Genomic DNA, 27361 nt, shown 5'->3' on the forward strand with positions numbered 1-27361 from the left:
GCATGTTCCGTTCAAAAAGTAAGAATCAACTGACAAAATCTTATAGGCAACATCCTATTTTAGTCTGGCTGACCATAGACTGAGTGTGTGTAAAAATTGTTGTGCCAGTTTTTTAAATACAATTTTTATTAATAATTATTATTAATTCATTGAAATTGAATGGGAAAGTAAAAAATTAATGTGTCTTACCATACAGCACTCTTGAGAGGAAATGTGTGCAGACATTTGTTGACTTTGGTTTCTATGGCACCCCAAGTGAAAGGTCGAACTGTAGAGGAGGTACAGTGGTAGATGGTGAGAGGGCCCCTACAATCGAAAAGAAAAATCATATTAACGTAGATAGCTATCAGTTTAGTTTAGATTAACGAAAATTTAGTATACTATTTTAATAACTTCTCAACTAATCATATTACACATAGTAAAAAATCATGTTAATTTTGCTCAAATATAAATATAAATCTATCAAAAATATACTTTGTTTGTACACATACGCCATTTTCTAAACAAAGGTTGGCTATCTTTATTTTAATCTCTTGTCTTATTCATTATAGCTCTCATAAGAAAGCAGATTTTTTATCTAAGAAAAATATATCTTCATGGTCATAACTTGACCTCTATCTTCCCCTGTAAGGATTAACTAAAGCAGTGTACACATTGTGTTATTATATCTTTCTCGAGTATGTGTCATTTTATGTGTTTTTAAATGGTCAAACAGTCTGCTTGTATATGAACAAATATAGCAGTGATTATTCACCAGTATGTGTCATTTTATTTATTTTTAAACAGTGAAACGCTCTGCTAGAATAAAAATAACATCACATGTCAGATATTTTTTTTATATTTTACTAACTTGTCTTTAGCAGCCTTGTAACCGGCGACAATCAATTCATTTACGACAACATCAACGGGAATATAATCACTGATGAGGTCTCGGGCCACTGGCAGTCTTCGGACAACTCCTTTGCTGGCACCCATCAGGAATCCCTGAGGGCCGTTCTTTGACGATGTCCATCCCGGGATCGGTTCCTTCCATGCAGCAGTGACTGAAAAACAGAATCGAAATATGTAGGTTAGCATCAGTCACAACTAAGAGTACAGAATGCTTACCAATTTGACAATAGTGTACTCAACGCATATTAATTACCATATTTCATCAATAATGATAAGTGTCATCGATTATAAGACACCCTTATTTTTAAATACAATACAGAACAATAAAAAAATTATCGTCAATAAAAAAACTAGCGTTATCGCCATAGCAATCTATTTCCAGAGAAGGGTTCAATTGTAAGACGCACTTCAAATTCAAAGACACCAAAAAAGAAATGAAATAAAACATGCATGTTAATATAATCTGTGAAATAATATTATGGTATATTCATTTCCACATAAATAAGACAAATAGAAAAAATGATGTTCAACACTCACTCATACTAGGCCTAACGATGGTGCATGGAAATAAGCTCGCGCATTTCGCTACTTCGTGCTCCGCCATGTGTTTAGTGAATGTGTACGTGTTCGGATGGTTTCCAATCAATCTGGAAGAAACATAGCACAAATTTAGTATCTAACTACTAAAGCTGAAATCAATATAATAATATGTAATGTTACAAAATAGTGCATTAGTAAGGAATGTAATTTAACGTATTAATTTGACTAAAAAAATTCTTGCAGACTATTCATCATCAATAAAAGAAAGTTTCACAAGTGGCGGTTGACCTTAAAAAAATCAATATGGCCGCAGTTCAGAAACACAGCAAGCGCCCTCTTCGATGTCTGACATCCGAAAAACCGGCATCTATTCCCAAAAGAGTGTAAGCACGGGTTTGTTAAGTACAGAGTAAACATATAAATCTTCCCGGGGCAAGGTGTGAACTGGTGTTGTATTACAGTACTTGGATAGAAGAAGCTTTATTTCGTCTTTGGTTTGGTCCATGTGCACAATCAAACTAGAATTACACCTCATCAGATATTATAATGGAAGTGAGTTCTCATGAGAGTATCCACTTACGTGGCTTCTAATTCATCAAGTGCGCTGTCCTTAAGTGTGGTGGAGAGACCGATTATCTTCTCAGGGTCCTCGGTGAGTGGGTAGAGGATTTCTTCACAGTTTAATTTAAACGAGCTGACATATGCACTGGAGACATGAACCATCACCTGCCAAATGAAAATATTCACTGTATTATCAAGTATGTTTTTTTAACAATCTTTACTAAACATAATAGGTACATAATTTATTTAGAAATATGTCAGAAACATATCTACTTATTATAATTTTTTTTTAAATTATGGTGACAGGACACAAAACAAAACTACGTATGCTCAAATAAAGAATGTTACATTCAGGAATATTATGAATTATTTGTTGAATAAAAAAATGTATAAGTATTTGAATAAATAGTAGTACAAGTACGTTAAGATTAAAATTTAGCGAGATCCTGACGTCGACTAGGAATCAAGGTAAGTACTTATTATTGGTACCTTAATACAAACTTCAAAAGTCAGTAGCCAATATTAACAAAATTTGAGAATCGCTTCATTTGCATGACTATTAGCTAATTTCGTCATGATTAGGTAAGGTGCAGGTGGCTAAATTAGTGAAGAACATTGACCAGAACACGATGGATGCAGGTTCGAGTCCTGTACACCACTATATTTTTAAGATCTTTTCTTATAGGTGTGTTTCTGGTTTTGAAACAAAGATATTTTTGTTAACTCATTTAGTGCTAACACCGCGACTGGCGCGTTTGGAGTACTTGGCCATTGGATATAATTAATGTGTTATTTTAATGTGATAATTAAAAGGTCTGCAGTGATTGTGTTAATTCTATTATAATATTAATTAACAAAAATAACCCAAAACTATAACCTAATTGAGTTTTACCACATAAACGCCAGTTCAATAATTAATAGGTGTGTTTCCGATGATTTTCAAAATTATGTGTGTATTATCAAAAAATCAAATTGCAGCGTACACTTATATGATATATCATCTTGTAAAGAATGCTGATAAGACCGATAAGAGTGTTGGGCTCATTTAGGCGGTGCGTGCTGAGTTGCATCTTCAACACACAATCAGGGTGGAGTATTGAGATACAACTACAAGCTATACAGTTTATACAAGAGCACACAAATCAGTTTATCTAATTGGACCACCTTAGATGACTGCTCTATATCCTGTTATGACTGGGGGATGGTGAGTCCAATAAACAAGAACTTGGGTAGAGAATGGTTTATATTTTACAGAGGACGATTACAGCGTACAGTTTACAGGTAGTTAAAATTAATCAATCCGGTTGGCAAGGGGTCCACTCCAGACTGTCAGGTAACAAAACGAATTAGTCGTTGGCGATATATGAAAGCAGAAATCTATTACTTTATTTTTTAATAGGTACCCTATAAATAGTACTATTTTACAACGTTTTTATTAGCTCGCATTCTTGTTTGTCTGGTGGTTGTTTGTCCAGTACAAATCTTGCAATCGATTTTTAACCAACTTCCCGACTAGCTAGACATTTGAAACTTTTAGAATATATCAGAACACGATGCCAATGCATTCTTTTAATACTTTTAGCCATCTATACGCAAAATTGAATTCATTTTCAGTTAATTCTGTTTTGTATGGAATGTTATTTCAGAAAAATCCGTAAAAGGTAAAAGACTATTATTGGTTGCTAGAGGGTGGTCCCTACTAAACGGAAAAAAAATTTTTTTTTTAAACGGTAGGTACATGTTCAAACACGCGCGTTAACATCATTTTACTCCCTACTTCAATTATAGTTTGTCAATTTATGGCTACGGCCATATGTTGTAGCTTTACCACTGGGGAATGCCAAAAGAAATGGCGTATTTCAAAAAGACACTACCTTATCCATAGGTCAATAATTATTATAAAGCAATAATTATTCGTAGGATGTTTGTCACACTTGAATGGTCAAAGACATAGCTTATAATGAGTATCGTTAGAATTATCTTCAAATGTGTTAATCTTACCCATTTTTTGAATAATAAAATGCCTAATTCTTGTCAAATTTGGGATCACAGAGATTATCAATATAATTTTTTATCGTAAATATTTCAATATAATAATGTCGATATAAATTATACTGATGGTTTTATAAATGCGTTTAAAAATTAATAAATGTAACTAACTGAAATATGACTATATTCTAAAACATTAGAGCGAGTGGTTTAAAAGAATACTATTTTATGTAATAAAAATACTTTATGCAGTCATCAAATGTTTAAAACAAATATAAAGGATAATAAGGCTTCAAAATTATATAAATAGATTTTCTACAACGTTTAAGGTATGTCCAGGATCATGCTTTGAAAATAGTACAAAAGCTCCATTTTGACCTACGCTGAGCATGTCCCCCTTAACTAATAATTCAAAAATAATATTAATTGTATGATATTATTTTCAGAGATTTTTGAGACATGAAAATGGTATATATTTTGGGGATTCCTAGGGTCGTATGCATGAGATTCCCAAATACCTTATAGGCTAAATACTGCTCGTTTGCATGCATGAGTACAAACGTAATCCGTTGTTTAGTGACGTCATTATGGCAAACTTATAAAATTTCATTCCCCGATCAATAATTCAAAATTTTGAAATTGTAAATGTGTCTGAAAGTGTGCGAACGGTACCATATAAATTTAATAATTATAAATGAATAATTATTATGAACTTTAAATAATTTATCAATTATTTTATCACATTTATTTTATAATTCTACTGTAAGGATAGAGTATTCCCAGTAAACATTTCCATATGCAATTACGCATATGGCAATAGACGTTAACTATATATTTTTTTAACAAGTTTAAAATATTCATATAATTACTTACATAAATAATAACAAATGTATTGAAGATGATTTTTTAATTGGTTCTATAATCCGGTGACAATCTTATGTCCCAAAGTTTTTTTACGAAAAATGGTCATTAGCCATTTGCTCAACCTATTAGTCCATGTTGTGGATCAAAATACAATTTGCAAGATGTGGGAACCAAACTGACGACCCACGGTTTATGAACAAGACATTCAGCTACTAGTCTACAGGGGGAAATATTATATTATATCAAATAAGATCTCTACCTTTAACTTCTTCATCTCCTTGCACAGATCCATCACCCTTCTGGTGCCAAGCAGATTAACAGAAACGGTTGGCTTCAGGTTCTGTTGGAAGTCCAGGGTAGCCGCCGAATGAACGACCACATCAATTTCATCGATGAGCTTCTTTCTATCGGCCGGAGACAGGCCGAGATTATCTTCGGAGATTTCACCAGCAATCGGTACCAGACGGTTGAACACCTCTTGCCCTGCTGATTCGAGGAGTTTTTCGAAGATCTGTTAACCAACAACAGGATACATGAATACAAGAAAAAAATTAATTCTCTAATTTTATTATATTATAGAACTCATCAATAAAGATGTTTCCATAGGCTAAATGATGTTCAATTCATACTTAATAAATTATATAGGTTTGATCATTGAACACTCGTTCAGTAAATTTAGTCTCCCGGGATGCCACATCCATACCTTCCTATCGAGGTCACAGGAAATCCCGGATCATTGAGAGGTATAGAACACCATTAACAGTCAGTGCAGCACCTGCTTTATCTTGGAAGAAATATAGGACAACGATACCGTCTGACCGCAGTCACTTTTTCAGAATGCAATGGACGCACAGGAGGTGGATGGGACAGGCCCTGCGATAACTGTATACCATACCATATTAACAGATGGCAAACTTAGACGAATACAACAGTCAGAAAATGATGGCATTCATAACCTTAGTTGACTGACAAAGATACCTGTTCCCTTTTTGAAAAACCCACCAAACAGATTAATAAGATAAAAATGCGAAAGGCAGTCGCCATATAAGTAGCTACTAAACTTTTAAGGCAGTTTTGTTTTATGACTTAATGACGGTCAGGCCTAAAACCAAATAAATACAAAGCCATTTATTTTAGCCAGATTTTTGTTTTTTTGAACCATGACGAATTTAGAATATTTAGCTAACCAGTCACAAAAAATCATGAATAACAGTAGGTACCTACATCATACAGTTTGTGAATTATCAAGATTCAAAATTGGTTTTATGATTTCTCGAGAAATCAACATTATTATGAAATGATTTCATCTTCCACGAAAAAATTTAAATTTTTTAGGTTTTTCTGTAAAAAAAAATTTTTCATTGAGATTTTTTTAGCTCTTCGGGTTGCAGCCGTCATCTTAGTAACAACATCTTGATTTCTCCAGAATCTCATTGTTAATTTCTCGAGAAATTAGAATTCTCAAAATTTCAGAAAATTTATTTCTCGAGAATTATCGATCACAACCTCTAATCATACGTACTAATTTGTATAGCTACTATAAGGAAACGTCAATACATACCGACATCTTTGATTATTGTGGCCATCTTTCAATACGCCACCAAAGTTACGGTATAACAGTATAACAGTAACTGTTAAAAATATTAAACGTATACAGATTAACTGTTACTCTGTACATGCTTAATACTTTCAGTTAAATTATGAGCCATAGTTCTATGGGCTTACAATTAATTCTACTACGATAAGAACGCTAGGGGATCGTCATCAATAATTGATTATTTAATGTTGTACTGCAAAATAGGTACCTATCGTTACATTTAAACCTTACATTTTGTATTATTGTTTTTATAATACTAGTACTTAGTAATAACCACTTAATTATGATGAAGTTCTCCCCATGATCTTTCCATAATTGTCAATGTTTTGTCCATATTCCTGCTGAAGTTATACAATTCGTACTTAACTGCATATGCAAGAATACTATGATAAATAAACTCTACCAGATTCTTCGTGAGCTCTGCAAGTCGATCATCGATGGTCTTATTCTTCTTAGGCCTCATGAGGAGGTATATCGTGCCGGTGTTGGGCATCGACCTGAGCAGCTTTTCGATGAGGCATGATCCGAGGAAACCGGTGGCACCGGTGATGAAGATGTTCTTAGAGGCATAGAAATCGGTCACGTCTGAGTGCTCCGACATATTGAAATCTGTAAATAAAGAAAAAAAATATGAACAATAATACCAAATAGTCTATTGAATAAATACTTTGACTAGGTACGAGACTCTGATGTGATGCAGGTCAGCTTGGAGTGCTGTACAATAGTTTGTGGGGATAGAATTATAAGTACGTAGGTAGATTATAACCGATTTTAATCGAGAGATTGTTTAGTATGTCAGTTTGTACATTTCTGTAGGACTGGTTGTCGGTCACATTCAGTGTGTCCGTTGTCAGTCTCTAATGTGGCACTGAACCAATGCAATCCGAGAAACTATAAACAAAAATGCTGTTTTGTATTGTGATGACATACATGCTTTGGCGAGTTAACTCGTCCGTGGCACTGATCAGGTTTTAAGAGTACGTTTCGTAGAAATTGTCGAATATTATGTACCCTCATGTATTATGGCTACACCAAAATAAATTACATCATCCAGCTTGTGGACACTGCCAAGAATACATCTTGCCAGTTATCGTGATATATAAAATCTCAAAGGAGCCGTGTGTCATGATTGAGTTGTTGGTCTTTCTTAGCGCAATTGCGTTATATGGACAACACATTATTTTTGGTACTTGGGCGTAAAGGGCGGTGAGACACGCGCCATCTGGACAAGGCCCAACACTATAATTAGGAATTATTAATTAGGTGAAAAGTCTTGGAAAATGTGTGTAAAACTGTTAATAACCACTCGAACATATTGTAATTACAATGAATATATGTATAAAAAAATGGCAGTGAGTAATAAAATCGAAATGTCAACAGAGCGACGTTAATATTTGTAGATTTTACCAACTGAACGATGCTTCATGCGTTTGAAAAATAATTTCAAATGTCATTATAAAGTATGAAGTATGTAATGTATAAGTAAGGACCATTCTACAGATATGGGCCAAACCCTTTAATTAAAAGCAATATAGTAGTAAATAGCAATATTTCAATAAATAATGTCTCAGAAATTTAATTTCTAAATGAATTAAATTACAATAATTACAAGATAAAAAGAACTTTTTATATACCACGTTTTTAAATTTTCTGTTGAATCATATAAACTTGACAATTCTATGTATTAATAAATACTTTTTTTGTACTTGATAGAAATACTGAATAAATATAGAATACTGAAATGTCATTTTGACATTTCATATTGATTTCCATAGTAAAGCATGTACTATATTATTAATAATTTAGTTGCTAGGACCCCCTTAGCAACCAATAATAGTGTTTTACTTTTTACGATTTTTTTCCGAAATAACTTTCCATACAAAACAGAATTAACTGAAAATGAATTCAATTCTGCTTAAACATGGCTAAACGTACCTATTAAAAGAATGCATTGTCATCGTGTTCTGATATATTCTAAACATTTCAAATGTCTAGCTAGTCGGGAAGTTAGTTAAAAATCGATCGCAAGATTGTATTGGACAAACAAGAATACGAACGAGCTAATAAAAACGTGGTAAAATAGTTATATAGCTACGATACAGTACAATTACATTAGAACCTCGATATTACTGACCAATGCGGTTAAGGGGGTGTCCGTTGAAGCCGAAAGTCCGTTATATAAAAACACAAACAAAATCCTGTTTGATGATATATCTAGAGTCCAGACACATCCGTTGTGCAGTGACGTTAATGTTCGATGTCGAAGCGCTTGCTTTCGGTAATCCTGCTTTGAAAGAAGAATCAAGGTTCGTTTGCACTTTTGAAGACTGCTGTTTTTTTTATAATCAATTCTCTAAAATTACGAAAATTCGTCTAATATAGATGAATTTCGTTATCAGATGGATAGTCAATAAATATCATTAGACACTTGGATTTAAATATGTATAACATTAACATAATGTTTTTCACAATTTTATTTTCACTTTTGACCGGATATGTTGTCTGTTATATTATCCAGGTTCTACTGTATTGTATTTTTTTTAAATACTGCGACAAAAACTTCGGAAGCTTTTAAAAAACTTTTGAACATTTGACAACGAAACGACAAATCGAAAAAATATTTAACTTCTATTCACAGTAATATATTATATTTATACATCTTTCAAAAGATTCACAGTTTCTTTTATTTATCACGCGTTTAATCAAAACACTGCGATTTTTTTAAATTTCACGTTTCATGTTTTCACTATTTCTTAACAATAAATTTCGTATATATTATAGTATATATTTCATATATATATTACTACCTACATATCTACAGCACGGACGATGTTGTATTGACAAGATTTTATGTTTTACGAGAAGGTGTTCGCAGTAATTAGTTGCCGGTAAATAGTTGGTTGGCCAAAGATCAAGGTTCGATAATAAGATTTAAAATAAATCATAAAAAGATCATAAGGCAAGCAATAATGAAAAAAATATTGTTGAATCATTATCGACAAACAGTGTGTTTAATTACGTACATACTATGTATAATCAATCAGCTCTCGAAATTGAACATTTTATGAACCGGCCGCTCGATAACGTGTGTTTAGATTCTTTAATCTTCTGACATGCATAATATGTATCTAGCAGTAGCGAGGGTGGGAGGGATGCTGTTAAGGTTCGACATAAATAGTGCACAGTAAATTTTGTCAGTCACACTTATCTGCATGGCCTCCACATCCTGAAGCGGGCCCCCGGCTAGGATCTTTGGCGGGCCCCCCTACCTATCTCTAATCAGTAATTATAAAGGCAGTGTGATGCTCTACAGTAGCGTTTTCGAAATAGTATACGCGGTAAAATTAATGTGTATAATATTTTAATACATCCATTTGAATTATGGAGGTGTCGAGTACCTGTCGATACACAATTTAAAATTGTATCGTACAACCACATCATTTTAAATAATAGCATTATTGAAGGAAAATAGCGCCGCAAGCGACTTTTTTTACTATTAGAGCAAATTTTTGATGTGTGTTTATCTCACTTATCTGGTCGACTCACCATGCCGGGCCCCCAGGCTAGTTCTGTCAGCCCCCCCCCCCTTGTGGGGGCCATCCATGATTATCTGTTTTCATTGAACCAACAATACAATTTGCAGACGGTGCTGGTTAGTTTTTAAAATTCAATTAAACTCTGCTTAAACCAAATCATATTTAGGTATGCTATGGGTATATAATATTATATAACATAAGTTGTTGGTTAGTTTTTTTTAATTCATTAAGCTCTGCCTATACCAAATCATAATCGATATAAAATATCTAAAGTTATGTATGGTTTAATGACATATGTAATTTTAAACATTTTATAGATAAACGAATATTTTTTGACACTATGGCTTGGATTAAGCAGGGTTCAATTGATTTTTAAAAACTAACAAACACTATCTACACATTTTAGTATTGGTTTTTGACCAGTAACTAACGTTTGACTGACAAAGTTTAATGCGCACTATTTATGTCGACTTTTAACACCCTACCTCCACCCCTCGCCACTGGTATCTAGTATCTACAGTATATAAGGAGAGGAAAAATGTAATTTTTAATTATATTACATTTTCTCGTTTCTTCCTTTATTTACTGCCCATAAGTAGTACATCGTTTGACTACCGGGACTATCTCAACCCCTACGGGATAACTGTTACGAGGTCCGAAAGCACCACTGTTTTTATGTACTTGAAAACCAACATCTCCCAAAAATAATACTGGGTACAGTTCGGTTATGAGGAATACAGCGGAAAACACATTTTGAAAATACTCGATATACTGGATTGTTTGTTAGTTTAGGTTAGGTTGGGTTCCGTTGGGTTAGGTTAGGTTAGGTTAGGTTTGGTTAGGTTAAACCAGGGGTCGGTAAACTCTTAGACCAAAAGAGCCAAATATGAGTATCAGAACGGTTAAATTTTTTTTCGAGAGCCATACATATATTTTTATAAATATGATTTATTTCGATGAATGTTATTGTTTATTTATCAAGTGAAGAAGATTTTGCGAATAAAACTAACGCAAATATAAGTTTTTTTATTGTTGAAATTATAAATATAATTTTTACAGAAAATGAGTGACATACAATTTTCACGCATTCCTTGAACCTAATGTGAACAATGACCTTCCTTGCATTTCTTTGGAGAGGGTCTGTATGTTTGGTATGTAACGTCTTGTAGTTTTCAATTTTAGACGCGACTCCAAATTTGGACTTATTTGGATTCTCTAAATGCTATTTATAATGTTCATGTTTGAAAATGATTGTTCACGTTCATATTGTGTAGACTCGAATATGAGTTCGGAAAGCTATACCATGTATTAAAAATCGTAGTATCTACCTTATTATGTAGATCTTTTAGAGCGCTCCGCTGTGTTGTGAAATTTAATTGCATTTTCTCTCTCCAAATCCTCAATTTTGGTGGCAAGACCTAAAAATTCGGAGCTATATAACTTTTTACTTTCTTGTTAAATCCTCCAAAAAAAAATCTATTTCAAAAGTGCTCGTGTCGATATGAAATGGAGAAAAATTTAATTTGTCGTCTTTTGCAATGGGCGGATTTTAAACGACAACAATCATACCATTTTTGTAAAAAATGTGAATTGGGAATTTGGCAAAGAGCCGCACGCCAATACCCAAAGAGCCGCATGTGGCTCGCGAGCCGCGGTTTGCCGACCCCTGGGTTAAACCAACAAATAATCCAGTATATCGGGTATTTTCAAAATGTGTTTTCCGCTATATCCCTCATAACCGAACTGTACCTAATACTGTATTCTAATGATACTGGTTTATTTTTTATGAGTTTATGTATTTTCAAAATGTGTTTTCCGCTATATTCCTCATAACCGAACTGTACCTAATACTGTATTCTAATGATACTGGTTTATTTTTTTTGAGTTTATGTGTATAATATTCATTTACATCTGAAATTTTATAAATTGTCATTGTAACATGCATACGCAATGACAATTTATAAAATTTCAGATGTAAATGAATATTATACACATAAACTCATAAAAAATAAACCAGTATAATTAGAATACATATTAAATAATTAATCTATTACACTAAATAGTTAATGTTAATCCTTATGCTAAATTTAATATAATACGACCTACTTTGAAATCTGTGGCTTGCGACATCTCTTGCTGTCGGTTGCCTCGACACGATAATAATAAATTAATAACACATTTAAAATATTATAATATTTATAATAAAATCATGATCATCATCATCAGCATGAATCTATCCACTGCTGGATGAAGGCCTCTTCAAGCTGCTTCCACTCCTCTCGGTCCTGTGCATTGCGTTGCCACGTACTTCCGCAGAACTTTATCATTTCATCGATCCAGCGGCCTCTAGGTCTACCTTGCGGACGTTTTGTACTTCTTGGATACCACTGGATGACTAGATTTGTCCAACGATTGTCTCTTCTCCGAGCTATGTGTCCAGCCCATCTCCATTTAAGATTTTTAATAAACTCTATTACATAGCAAACCCTTGTCTGCTTCCTTATCCACTCATTCCTCTTTTTGTCCTTTCGCGTTATGCCCAGCATGCACCTCTCCATACCACGTTGTGCTACTCTAAGTTACAATACAATCTCACCTAGACTATTTACAGCTACCCTTGAAGACTGACTTGAGAGACCATCAGTTGTTTATTCTCCCAAGGTGCAGAACCAACCTGCCACTGGTAATGCCAATTGGGAGAGCGATAACTATGTTCAACGAAATTGCTTCGGGTGTTGATATATTCCACCTACGTGAGAATGAGTTTAGGTGGATGTTGTTTTATAAATTCTTAAAATAGGGTCTGCTTAACTCATCCGGTGTACTTCCTTGTACCTATCTTATTTATCTGCTGATATATCTTTTTTTTATGTAATACTGTTATATTTATATATCTTTGTTTCTAAATGTCATGTTGTGAACGTCTTAAACTTATAATTTGTAATGTCCACAATATGTTAAAAAAATTAATAAATTGAATTAAATAAATTAAATTCAATTATTGAATTATTAATATGAATGACAAAGGGATCCCCATAAATGGAGAATACCTGAGTCATCTGCGCTTTGCCGATGACATAGTAATTTTCTCGCAAGACTCAGAAGACCTCCAAAGCAGAATGCAGGAACTCGCTGAAGTAAGCAACAAAGTAGGTTTGAAAATAAATGTAACAAAGACGAAAGTCGTGTTCAACTGCTTTGCAGACCAAAAAGAGATCCTCACCAATGGCACTCAGCTCGAACAGGTGAAAAGCTACATCTATCTGGGACAACAAGTGTCTATATATGGATGTATATTTGATGAAATTGTTCGCAGAGTAAAGCTAGGCTGGAGTGCTTTTGGCCGCCTAAATAATATCTTCAAAAGTGACCTTCCACTGTGCCTAAAGCGCAAAGTGTTCAACCAGTGTGTGCTTCCCGTGATCACTTATGCGTGTGAAACATGAACCCTAAGTAAAAGAGAGATCCAGAAAATTATAATAAAATAAATAATCAAAAGTCGCCGATCACCCGTGAATCCCAATAAACACCTTAGCAATAATAATTCAATAGTAATTTAATAAGTGCTCACAAGCAGCGCACAAATAAGTCTTTTCGTCTGTATAAAAGCATAGGTAGATACAAGATCAAAGATCGCGTTAGATTAAGATGAGGCGATATTAGAAACCACAACACAAGTCTCGACCGGTATTTATAACCCTCACGCTCGTGCTTATTAATTAACCACAATATGCTTCTAAATGAATGACAATAATAATCAATTACACGTCATATAATAATCAGACAATATAATATATTATACTATGTATTATGGCCATGGCCCCTACATTTTGAAGCGGCCCCCACGGGCTAGGATCTTTGACGGTCCCCCTTATCTATGGCTAAAAGTAAACGCAGTGTGACGCTCTACGGTAGTGTTTCCCTAAGGTGAACGCGGTAAAATTAATATGTAGGTATTTTGCATTATTGCATGCTACGAGGGTGGGTCAATAAGTCCTTAGAAAAGCCGACAGGTGGCGCGACTAGTACTGTAAGCGGTTTGTTTTCATGCAGCGGCACTACCGATTCAGTATGCTGCGAAGTTTCAATCAGATTGGTCGGGTTGTTGTGTGTTTCTCGTACATTTAAAAAAAAAATTTGCTTGTTTACAAAAAATGGAGAAAATTGAGTTTAGAGCTGTTATTAAACATTTTAATATAAAAGGGTTAACAGCAAAGGAAATAAAAAATGAGTTGGATTTAGTTCACGGCACATCTGCTCCTTCACTTGCAACTATTTATAACTGGTTAAATGAATTTAAACGTGGTCGTACATCAACAAAGGATGAACCACGCTCAGGACGTCCTGTAGAGGTGACTACACCAGAAATGATCAATAAAATCCACGATATGGTGTTAAGTGACCGAAGATTAAAGTTGAGTGAGATAATTGAGGTTACAGGGATCTCAAAAAGTAGCGTCATTTCTATTTTACATGACAAATTGGGCATGAAAAAAATTTCTGCAAGATGGGTGCCGCGTTTGCTCACAGTCGACAATAAACGCAATAGGGTGGTGGCCTCTAAAGCCCTGTTGTCGCTCATGCAACGCAATCCGGATGAATTTTTTCGTCGCTTTGTGACTGTAGATGAAACATGGATACACCACTATACTCCCGAGACGAAAGAACAGTCAAAGCAGTGGATTGCGAAAGGCGAACCATGTCCAAAGAAGGCGAAAACCGTAAAATCAGCTGGTAAGGTTATGGCTACTGTATTTTGGGATGCACGTGGAATTATTTTCGTTGACTGTTTGGAAAAAGGAAAAACAATAACAGGGGATTATTATGCATCTTTATTGGACCAGCTAAAAAACAAAATTGAAGAAAAACGGCCTCATTTAAACAGGAAAAAAATCCTCTTTCATCAGGACAATGCCCGTGTTCACACATGTTTACGATCAATGGCTAAAATTGAAGAATTGAAGTTCGAATTGGCCGATCACCCACCGTATTCGCCAGATTTAGCCCCCAGTGACTTTTTCCTTTTCCCAAACTTAAAAAAATGGCTAAGTGGACAACGTTTTTTTTCAAATGAAGAAGTCATCGATCGGACAAATGCTTATTTTGAGGACCTTCCGAAAACTTATTTTTCTGACGGTTTAACAAAAATTGAGAAACGTCTAACCAAGTGTATTGAGCTCCAAGGAGATTATGTTGAGAAATAAAAAAAAAAATACAAAAATAAAAACTGTTTTAATGCTTTTTTCTAAGGAATTATTGACCCACCCTCGTATTTAAATGTGGTAAAGAATTAGTAATTATCTAGTCAGCAGTCAATGTGTTATTATGGAGTTGTTGAGTATCAGCATACAATTAAAAATTGCGTCGCACAATCATATGTTTTATAATATTAACATTTTTGAAGTAAAATAGCGCCGCATGCGACCCTTTTTACTATTAGAGCAAGTTTGTGTTGTGTATTTATCTCACGTATCTGGTCCGTATCGGGGGCCGGGCTCTGGAGGGGGCCAGCGTGATAAGTGAAATAAACACACGTCATAAACTTGCTCTAATGGTAAAAAGTCGCATGCGGCGCTATTTTACTTGAAGGGTATAAACATTTAAAAATATGTGATTATATAAAGCAATTTGATTATTGTATGTCGATATTCTACAACTTCATAATTCAAATGGGTTTACTCAAAAACAAAAATAAACCACCAAAAATACACTGAATACGCTTCTGTAGAGGGTCACACTGCCTTTAACCCTATCGATAAGTATGGAGGCTTCTGGATGCTTCAGGATGTAAGGGGCATGATAAATATTGTATTTATTACAGTGGCGAAGGGTAGAGGTAGGCTGTTGTCATTGAACTAGGGAGACAATATGGATATGATTTTTTAAAATTCGATTAAGGCCTGCCTAAGCCAAACCATATTAAACAAAAAATATTATTCTATCTGTAAAATATATAAAATTGTGTATGATTAATGTAAATTTTAGATGTTTTATAGATAAAAGAATAGTTTTTATCCAATATAATATATCTACTAATTATATTTTGGTTTATGCAGGGTTTAATTAAATTTTAAAAACTAAGGAATACCATCTGCAATTTGTATTCCTAGTTCAATGAAAACATACAAGTAGGTATGACTGACAAAGTTTAGTGAGCACTAACCCACGGTGGCCGCGCGGCTTAAGCGCTGGACTATAACGCCGTGGGTCCAAGGTTCGAATCCTGGGTCTGGCAAGTATACATATTGTTTATCAATTTGTGTGTGAGTCAGGGTATGGACCTAATAGGTTGAGCAAGTGGCTGACATCCATTTCTCGTAAAAACAAAATCTGTTAATACAAACCTCTACTCTGTGGAGGCCCATATGATTCTATTAGGATCGGACATGGTAAAAAAAAAATATGTCGGATTCCCACAGCCCACCTGCACTCTTCGCCACTACATAATATATAAAATTGTGCATTTTGAGTATCTACATATTAATTATTGATATCCTGCAAAAATCTATGCTGCAGTATTGTGCTTTCCTGCAAAATGAGTTTTCTTTCTTGGCTACCGGCTAATTAATTTGTGCGTCTTTGCATAATGTGTAACGGCAGTGGCGAACTTATGGCACGCGTGGTTTGACACGCACAGGAATTCTGTTGACACGCAAAGGAATAACTACTTATGTAAAACCACACTGCATGCAGAAACGTCCGAAAATGTATGTGAAGAAGAGGCAGAAAATACGTGCCAATATTTCATCTCACTTTAAAATAGTGAATATCGGAAAATTCACGAAATAATTCAAGCTAGATAATTCATACGGTTAACTTAAGAGCGTACTTCAGTGAAACGGCAAATAATTTTCAACAGTAGGTGCGACGAAATTTCTCACTAGTCGCCAATCGGAGACCGACCGTCGAGGTGTCCGCACGTCGATTTGTTTTGTCATGGCGTCAGATGAAAATATTCTTAAATCGTGTAAAGATGACTAAAAAACTTTACGTATGTTCTTAAAAAAGAAGACGTGTCAATTAATATACTATTATTATTAGTAATATAACACTAAACATAACGTTAAACGGACGCATGTTGGATTTTTATGACAAATTATATTTCATTCAGCACGCGTCATTTGCACAATCTGCGCATCGCCTAGCGACGATCTTTTTAGACCATTCCTCAACTGAAGTATAGCCTTAAAGAGTATACCGATTTTATCTGGCATGCTCGCGTTTCATTTTCTTGAAACTGGGTCACTAATTCTGCTCTTAAAGCATTTCCCCTACTCTCGCGTGGTATAGTTTCCAATCCTGATATTCTGAAAAATTTGAATTATTATGCACCCGTCAATTACATGCGTGATCGCCAGCCATGGCCTGTTTTGGGTGAAAACTGTTTCCTCATGCAGGTTCGCCAGGCACCAATAGCGAGGGCTGTGCGGCTCGTCAATGCACTCCCTAGAGATGTAGACATTTTTAACGATGCAATAATATGTAGGTATTTTGTTTTTAAAATTATAAGTATTTTATTTATTTTGCTATAAAATATTTTTTTGGTTTGTTTTGTTCTTTTTAATTTGATTTAGTTGTACTGTTTATTCTAAATCTCATGTTGTGAACGTCTTGAATTAATAATTTGTTATGTGCTTAATGTGTCTTTTTTTAAATAAATAAATAAACATTTCAATCATTATACGAGTCGGGCTAATTTTGTAAAGCATAACAAAAAATCAATCCTCACTTTCAAAAAATACCACACAAAAAATGGGCGGACTTCACGGTGGAATAATAATTATGTTTTTACTAAGTACGACGAAATGATTTGATTGCCAACCGAAAATTAATAAGTATTATGTATATAAAACACATAAATAATAATACCTACAGTTTTTTTTATTTTAATTGAATTATGGTAATTAAAAATAAGAGTGCATCTAACAATTCATGCAATACGATAGTGCAAACTATAGATGTGATACGATACAATGCCATACAAAATCAACATAGCTTTTGCAATAATATGAATAGACTACAACTGACCTAACTACATTCTAGTGAGATCTGTTTAAATATTACAGAAATATCTTGATTCTAGGCACTTCGTGGCAATTGGGTATTATTTATGTATTGCATTGGCATACGAGCATAAAGGAGAATAACTTGAGCCGAGAAGTGGACAGTCAAGTGAAGTAGACAAATAATAATAGGTACACAAAAAGTTGTCTAAATGATAGAATGAGTAGGTAGGCGTGTGCAGATTTATCATATTTACATAATAACTGACCAATGTACAAGGAATTCAAGGAAAACCAGTACAATACTCTTTTTGGGTATTGGTTAGTTAAATAAAATTACATATTCTTATGCTTTTGGGATGTGAAAAAACTAAGTAAGTAACAGAGTCCAAAGAACATAATATGAATTTTCAGTGCACTTCAGAACAGATTAATAAATAGAAATTTGAAGCCAGCCACCATATATATACGAAGAATTTGCAGTGAAATTTGCACTGTGACTTGAAAAATGGAGATTTTATAGTATTTTCAGAGCATAACCCTGGACATTCCTTAAACGTTGTAGATAATCTATTTATTTAATTTTTAAGCCCTATTATCCTTTATATATATTTTAAACATTTGATGACTGCATAAAGTATTTTTATTACATAACATAGTATTCTTTTAAACCTCTCGATCTAATGTTTTAGAATATTGTCATATTTCAGTACATTTATGTGCAGTGGTGTTAAGATTTTTTAGATTTATTAATTTTTAAAGGCATTTATAAAACCATTAGTAAAATTTATTTATGTCGACATTATTATAGTGAAATATTTACGATAAAAAAATATATTGATAATCTCTGTGATCCCAAATTTGACAAGAATTAAGCATTTTATTATTCAAAAAATGGGCAAGATTTACACATTTGAAGATAATTCTAAAGATACTGATTATAAGCTATGTCTTTGACCATTCAATTGTGATAAACATTCCAACAATAATGTTTGCTTTATAATAATTATTGACCTAAGAATAAGGTAGTATTTTTTTGAAATACGCCATTTCTATTTGCATTTCCCAGTGGTTAAGCTACGACATAAGGCCGTACCCATAAATTGACAAATGATAAATGAAGTAGGTAGTAATATCATGTTAACGCGCGTGTTTGAACATGTACCTAACCGAAAAAAAACGTTTTTTTAACGGTACATATTTACAACGGTACACAATCGTATGGTAAATTATACTTATACCTATATTATTAATACTACCACCGGCAGTGACGTCCCGTGGGGGTAGGCAAATTGAGCGTCGCTTGGGGGCGGCAGTTACTCGAAGAGCGGCAAATCGAGGAGAATCAATAACTATATAATATATATATAGGAATAGGTACCTCAACTTAGTAATAACGGAAATATCTTTCCATTCAAAAATTAAGCTCACTGGTTGGAAACAAAATGTACCTATTAATTAGCATAAATGGTATAACGGGACTGTATTTTTTTTCGTCGGGTTCGCGATGTCTAGTTTACTTTCGTTGTATTTTGACATCACTCCTTGATGGCCAGCAATGACACGTGCAGATTTGCGAATTATATTTGAATTCTAAGTAGATACATACTTAGGTACATAATTAATTTATCCAAATATTTTTGCCAGTCATTCGCGAGTTTTGAAAGTTCTCAGGTGTATTTTTAAATGTATCTGAAACCGTGGACTCGCAATATTGTCTACTGACGTAGAGATGACATTTATATTAAATTTTGTGGTATATATTTTGTTAATAATGTATTTCTTAGATATTGAAGTCATGAAAGGATAATAAAAAATATTGTATAGTGGGGTGGCATTTTGATGCTGACTAGGGGCGGCATTTTGTCTAGGGACGTCACTGTCCACCAGGTTGTATATACCATACTCCTCCATCGGTTAAATACAAAACCCTACGTAGATACATAATATGAGGTAGCAAATAATAATGTGTAGGTATAAACGTATTTTGTTTTAATCTTACAAGTTTCCCATGGAGTCTATAATCCATATTATGCTCCACCCAAGAAACGAACTTGGACGAAAATATCTAAATTTCACTTTTTTATGTCATCTGACTGAGCACACATATTTTATTTCACGCAATGACATATTAAATGGACAACTCACTTCATACCCGGCGCGCACGAGAAATTGTGCATGAAAGTCATTCACAGATGTATAGGTAGATGTCACGTGACCACATGACGTATCCGTTTCCATTATGCGATACAAGCTTCGAGAATTTATAGTAATATAACCTTTATTGTAATGGCGTATTAGTGTCATGACTCATTGCGTTCGAAACAGATTCTCGGTTACTTACGACTTCTCGGAGATTAGGCGCAAGTGAGCCCAGCGCATCTCAGGCGACTGTCCAATGGTTTCTGTCATTCAATTGCATTAATTAAAATGGCATTTTATAAATAATAAATAATACTAACACATTAAAAGTGATATCCCATCTTTCTTGGAGTGTTTAGTAGATTTTTTTTACAATTTTTAACTAGGCACATTGGCATTTTGTAACACAATAATAACGGTGGAGTCGAAACCTGACAGTCTGAAATTTTGTATGGGCAGACCCAGCGGTGTCGCCAGACCGCTTGCAAGCAGAATGTTCATTTGAGCGTAGGATACCGATATTAAAATATGAATTTCGCCATCCGGCAGACCCGACACAAAGTGAGTGTCATTTTATTTTCTAGATGCTTCGTCCATATTAATGTCGTTGATTTCACGTATCAATTCAATAATATATAATTTCATCACCGACAAGGAAGTCCTGCGAGCGTTTTGGAATACATTAATATAAAAAATACTTTCTATTTAATTATTTTACACAATAAACCTGACCTGTCATATTTTTAGTGTGCATGTATTTATAGTCATAAATAAAAAAAAAAACTTACGAAAAATGATGTAATCCAAGAATAAATAATAATGTAATATTATATATTATGTTCGATAATATTATAACAGCTGTCGTCTGTGTCCTTTGGTCAGATTAATTTATTTAAATTTTTAATGACTGCAATAAAACGATTATTGTATTACCAATAGAATAAAAAATGCATACTTAGGTATGTATTTTACGTTAGCGTCGTAGTTCTTTTTACAACGTTTTTCTTAGCTCGTATTCTTGTTTGTCCGGTGGTTGTTTGTCCAGTACAAATCTTGCAATCGATTTTTAACTAACTTCCCGACTAGCTAGACATTTAAAACTTTTAGAATATATCAGAACACGATGCCAATGCATTCTTGTAATACTTTTAGCCATCTTTAAGCAGAATTGAATTCATTTTCAGTTAATTCCGTTTTGTATTGAAAGTTATTTCAGAAAAATCCGCAAAAAGTAAAAGACTATTATCGGTTGCTAAGGGGGTAGTCCTAGCAACTAAATTATTAATATATTACGTGCGTTACTATGGAAATCAAAATGAAATGTCAAAATGACATTTCAGTACTCTATATTTGTTTGTTTGTTTGTTTTTTATTTATTTCATATCAAGTACAACTTTGAGCATATTGACCATAATAATTAAACAGAAAATTTAAAAACGTTGTATATAAAAAGTTCTCTTTATCTTGTAATTATTCTGTATTGTAAATATCGTATTTACAAAACAACCTTTTCAGCGTTTTAAACCTCTAGGGTTACAGCAAAAACCGTCTAATTAAGTAAGTTCTATAATTCAGTGTTTCCCAACTTTATTTTTGCCAAGCCCCACTTCAACGCTTCAACAATCTCCATGCCCCCCCTTATCAAAATTTCATAGTCACCCAACTAGTTCTGGAAAAAAATGAATTGCTTCAAATAAAAAATGCACATAGGCATACCTACTATTTTTAATTTAACTTTCGTAAGTAAATAATATGTATATTACGTTACATGTACAACTCGGGAAAAAAATAGTGCGATCCTTGTGCTATGCTTTGTCTTCAAATGATTTTCAAGATGACCTTTTTACCCCCCAAAACATCCAAATTGCCCCCAGGTGGGGCCGTACGCTCCACGTTGGAAATCACTGTTCTAAATCAAACGCTCTATAATATTATGTACATAATCACAATAATTCCTGGTAATTACAAGATTTGGAAATGTTTCCGCTGTATTATGAGGATTTCACTCAACTTGTGCAGATTGCGATTTTTTCTGCTGCGCACGAATTACATAGGGTAATTATTTTAATTAATGTTAATTATATCGGCTCTAGAAAGGAAAAAGGGCGTAAACCTCAGATAAGATAAGATGCCAAAAGTAATAGATATAATTTCGATATTTCCGTACTGTAATTTGTTCAAAGTACTTACTATAATTTCGTAATAGAGGAAAATTTAGCGAGCCACGAAAAAAAGTTTTTCGAAAGATGTAAAAAAAAAGCCCTCGACCGGAAAAGGTAAAAAAATAAAGACATTGGAATTTGTCAAATCCTCAATTATTATTTTTTTTTGTGCGAAACAAAAAAACCTAAGTATACAATATTTCCAACCAAAGACAGTGCCGTACTATAAAGACCGCGTTGATACCTACTAACTATACCGTGACAAAAAGACGGTAACACTATATGGATGCAAGATTTATCCACCAATGTAGTGTGATAGTCGTGATTATGGATTCCAATCCCGGGATCCCGAGCTATTTTCGATACCTATGAATCCCGGGATTGATAAACATAATCCCGGGATTTCGGGATTGATATTTTTATCAATTTTTATGGAAAATAAAATAAAACGAAAATATAATAGAAAAAATACTTTTAATAAAAAATAACTACATTAGAAATAAACTGAGTTCGAATGAAGTTTGATTTATACCCATGTGTAGGTTGCCGATTCATTTTATTTTTTCACATAAATTATTAAAAATGAGAAAGATTGGAAAAAAACAATGCTTCGCACTTTTAATAAAGTAATTCCACCATGATATCATACGTTTTACGGCAGTTTCATATTTGGCTGACTAATTAGATAGATTTATGAAGCGGAAAGGCCATAAGTATGCCATGATTACTTGCTTTATTATTTTAAATCTCGCTAATCCATTCATTATGTCTTTACTATCAGAAACAGCAATCTCATATTAAATTCACATTATTATTTATATTACAATATTATTTACTCCATTAAACTTGTGTATTTCCAAGATTGAACGTATACAATATTAACAATAAATGTCTTAAATAGTATAAATTATACTAGATTTATTTTTGACCGATTTTATCAATGTTATTTATAAATATAAATCAATCCCGGGACCAGTCCCGGGATCCCGGGATTGTCAAATTGTAATCCCGAAATCCCGGGATCAGAATTTTGGCTCGGGATTGGATTCCCTAGTCGTGATAGTAGCTGGTACTCTGCAGTCAATAAAAATCTACCTTTTTACTAAAATATAATAAACATATACAAGTTAGACACAAACGTTATAATAATTGCATTATGTTATTATTTAATGTAATATTATTTTACATACCTACGTATATGTCATAAAATAAAATAATATTCTGTATCAGTAAAAAATAATGGATATACTTAACATGAATAAATAAAATTGATACATTATGTACAGTAGAGTAAATTGTAAATAATAATATGACGGTTAATTTTCGTTTTGATATACTAATTTACATATTGTAAATTGGCAATTAAATTATATAATTTAAGTTGTTTTATTTTATATTGGATAATAGTATGACCTCTTAGTTAATAATTGGAATGCGTTATTGAATTTATAAATCAAGAAATATAAACAAAAGTAAAATTGCAAGTAAATTTACTTATTCCACCAAGAACGAAGTCGATACCTTTCCTTTCACATATCGAAAAAAGTGCAAAAATCGAAAAAATGTCTATACGCGTAAAAACCAGACATTTAAATATACTTGGCTGTCGGAACTATTGTCATTTTACCATGTTATGACTAGATATCATTATAGATACAGATATTCTAATATTGAATAATGTAATTATATTATTGTTTTTTTACACTCCCGTTACTGTAATGTCACCTTCGGTTACCCAGCCTATTAAACTGAACATATTTCACTTAATATGCACTCCGTCATCTTCTAAATAAAATGTTATATTATTTTCAAAATCGATAGCATTATCTAGTAAATACGTACAGATAGATAACCATCAGATTTCATTTACTTGTTATAAATTATTATAAATACACATATCAAACAGAGCGTCGCATTCCATTACTAACAAAAGAGATGGATCTAAAAGTATATACGATAAAAAGAGACATACTCAACTGTGAGAAAGAGATATAAAAGTAAAAGGTGAGATCAACATAGTATTATGAATTGTAGGTTGTAACAATGTATCGAAATATTTGTATGAATATAATTAAGTTTTTAAGTCTTTTTGATCATTTTGTGGATGAAACCTTATTAGACTTATTTATGTTGCCAAAATAGGTATCTCTCTTTTATCTACTTTAATATTGTCAATCTCGTACATTAACTCAAGGTGACATCACTGGAACAAACGGAATTTATTAGCATCGTAAAGAGAAGGTTAAGTAAGGATATATCCATATCGATTAATGAAGCGACCTTGTGCAAAGCTGGGTACTTTAGCTAGTCGTTATATAATAATAAAAATTGGCATATTGTTCAAATTTGAAAATACAATACGACTGAAATAAGAAAATAACCATAAAATCTATCATTTACGATATAAATATAAAAACGTCGCAATAAATATACCACTAATACTTATCTGTGAACATAATATCGGCATTTGGAAGTAGTAGCTTCAATTATTGTAATACATTGACTATTCTCAATCGGAGAAAAGCGCTGACTGTGGTGTTCATAATTGATTGGTAAAATAGAGGTCACACACACCGAAGAGGTTTAGACTATATCTATAAGGATTTATATGAATACTGTATGATTGTTGATAATGATAAATAATTGGTAAAGCAGTGGTCATGCCAAAGACGTTGTACTATTGCAAATAGGGATTCATTTGAACTTTTTATATTATATTACAATTCTTTACTTTACGATTCAAGAAAGTGTTTAGACCTGAGTGTAATTTGGTAGCCATAAAATCTTCTATGCCTTGTCAGCATTTGACGTTTCATTATACTGTACGTGTGATGTAGGTCCATTTACTTGCGATTTGTGTGATTGTTAATCTAATTATTCTAAATAATCATTGTATAAAAAAACAGTTTAATGTTCGTAATACTATTTCACGGTGTTTATTTTATCTCAGTGCAGAAAATATTTCAGAGCACAAAAGTGTAATGTTTGCCAATCGAAATGCGAAATGAATTAATAAGTTAATTTAATCATAAGCCTTAGTAACATATTTTCAGCTTCACGTTTAGATTGTAAATAGAAAAAAAGTTGTTTTCAGTGTTTGTGTCATAAAACATTTCTCATTTCAATTTGGGGCCATGTTTCGCAACCTTGCGTTAGTAATGAAATAACACATCGGTTAAACACTTGTTGCTTTGGGGATAGTGGGAGGTCACTCGTGTATAGGTACATAGTTCAAATGTTTGAATGCACTAGACATCAGCTTTGATCTCCGGATAATTCATCAATTTTTTACCTACATTTTTGGCTGAGATAAACCTATGTAACTAAAAACTTTTTTGAGCTAGGTTCCATTAACATGGATTGTTCTTAAATTTCATAAAGCAATTAATCATTACGCAGAGATATGCAAGCCATATCGCGCTAAGAACAGATCACCGCTGGACAAATGTCATCACCCAGTAGTGGGTACACAAGGGATATTATGGGATCCAAAGGGCAACCCTGACACACCTGGATCGATGAGATAACCAACGGATTTAGCGGAAGTATCAACTTGGCAACGAAAGACAAAAATACTGAGAGTTGATATGGTAAAGAAAGGCTTTATCCAGCAGTGATTCGAGTGTCTAAGATGATTTTTTTCACATAAAAATCAAATAAGCATTCGCTATAACAATGTAATACGTTAATACTTTCTTAGTTTACCAAACTCTCGGAGTTCTTGTAATAATTTCCAAACTAAGAGGCCATCCATGGACTGAAACCGTATGCGGTTTAGATCCGTGTGCCATACTAAACTTATGACTTTTGTTCATGAAAATAATATATTTTCACTAAATTTGTAAGTGGAAGTGTATGGTATAAACGGATACGATTAGATGCTTATAATATACTTTGTGAAAATATAATTTCATGAACAGAAAAGATAAACTTAGTTTGGCACACGGTTTCAATCCATGGATGGCCTCTAATTTTCCTTGAACCTAATGAATATCTCGCTGTTTCGTATTATACAATATAATGTCTTTTGAAGTTTCCTTGAAACCGGCAGGCAACACATTCTTTACAAATAATATAATACACAAAGATTAGTCGTTATGCTGAATACCTATAGAAATAATAAAATTGTTCATTGAATAGTCAGTATTCGCTATCCACCACAGGGCAAACGCGGGTGATACATTAAATTGTCCTGTGTGCAAAAAAAAAATATAAACAATTTATATGTTATTGTTTTGAAACAGTGACAACCAGACTTTAATAGAGAATGATACTAATGAGTGAAAAAAATTTTTACTGTCAAAAAGTTAAAATGAATAGGGTATCTATATAATATTTAGTTTAGATGAACGCCGACAAAATCTGCGTAACACAAATACGAAACTACAAACTAACGTATATAATAAATCTACCAAGCCAAATATGGCGGCATATTCTGTCAATGCAAAATGCTACAAAGTCAACAGCACTAAAACGTTCCCGGAAGTGCTGTAATACTAAAAGTTCATAATATAGCTCCCTTTTGTCACACTCCAAACTATTTGATTATACCTACACTGTGTTCTGTATAATATGATCAGGGATGGATCAGACTTCCAAATCATGAATAAATAAATTAAATATTTTTGGCGATCTGTTATACGATATCCAAGTTTCAGAGTATGTTATACCTACCAAACTTTGCTAGTTAATTAGGGTTAATAAACAATAGCCAATGATGCAATACCTACAGAATTACTCTAACTTGATAAACACAACTGTGGGGCACCACACGGTCATAGGACTAGGGACCTACAAAAGATATCACATACATAAACTAATTAAAATGATATCACCAAAAATGTATAAAAAAGGACATGCACCTCGCGCCCTTCGTCTATTATTTTCAAATCTTTGTAAGGCGTATATCTTATCTGCAGTAGGTATATGTACTCGCATTTCCGTTAAATAAACTTTAATATTACAACTTTCGTGAAAGCTTATTGTTTCCCGATCATCTTCTCGCCACCTACTCTAAATACATCCTTGAAGGTAAATCACTTGACAATTACCTTCAAGAAGACGGTCTTTAAACGA

At 33.3% G+C, this 27361-nt stretch overlaps 1 protein-coding gene across 1 annotated transcript in view; it reads right to left on the minus strand.

The window, feature by feature from the left end:
- LOC147065271 (putative fatty acyl-CoA reductase CG8306) overlaps positions 1-27361 on the minus strand; it is a 62436-nt gene that overhangs the window by 10909 nt on the left and 24166 nt on the right. The window contains exons 2-7 of the mRNA XM_085956383.1: positions 6846-7051; positions 5105-5356; positions 2012-2157; positions 1429-1538; positions 851-1043; positions 190-306 (exon numbers count right to left, since the gene is read on the minus strand). Of these exons, the coding sequence (XP_085812509.1) occupies positions 190-306; positions 851-1043; positions 1429-1538; positions 2012-2157; positions 5105-5356; positions 6846-7043 (1016 nt within the window). The 5' untranslated portion in view covers positions 7044-7051. The remainder of the gene's footprint in view (positions 1-189; positions 307-850; positions 1044-1428; positions 1539-2011; positions 2158-5104; positions 5357-6845; positions 7052-27361) is intronic.

The sequence above is a fragment of the Rhyacophila brunnea genome, unplaced genomic scaffold (genome assembly GCF_057557595.1).
Source record: "Rhyacophila brunnea isolate RB1 unplaced genomic scaffold, BYU_Rbru_1.0 scaffold_6, whole genome shotgun sequence".
NCBI lineage: Eukaryota > Metazoa > Arthropoda > Insecta > Trichoptera > Rhyacophilidae > Rhyacophila > Rhyacophila brunnea.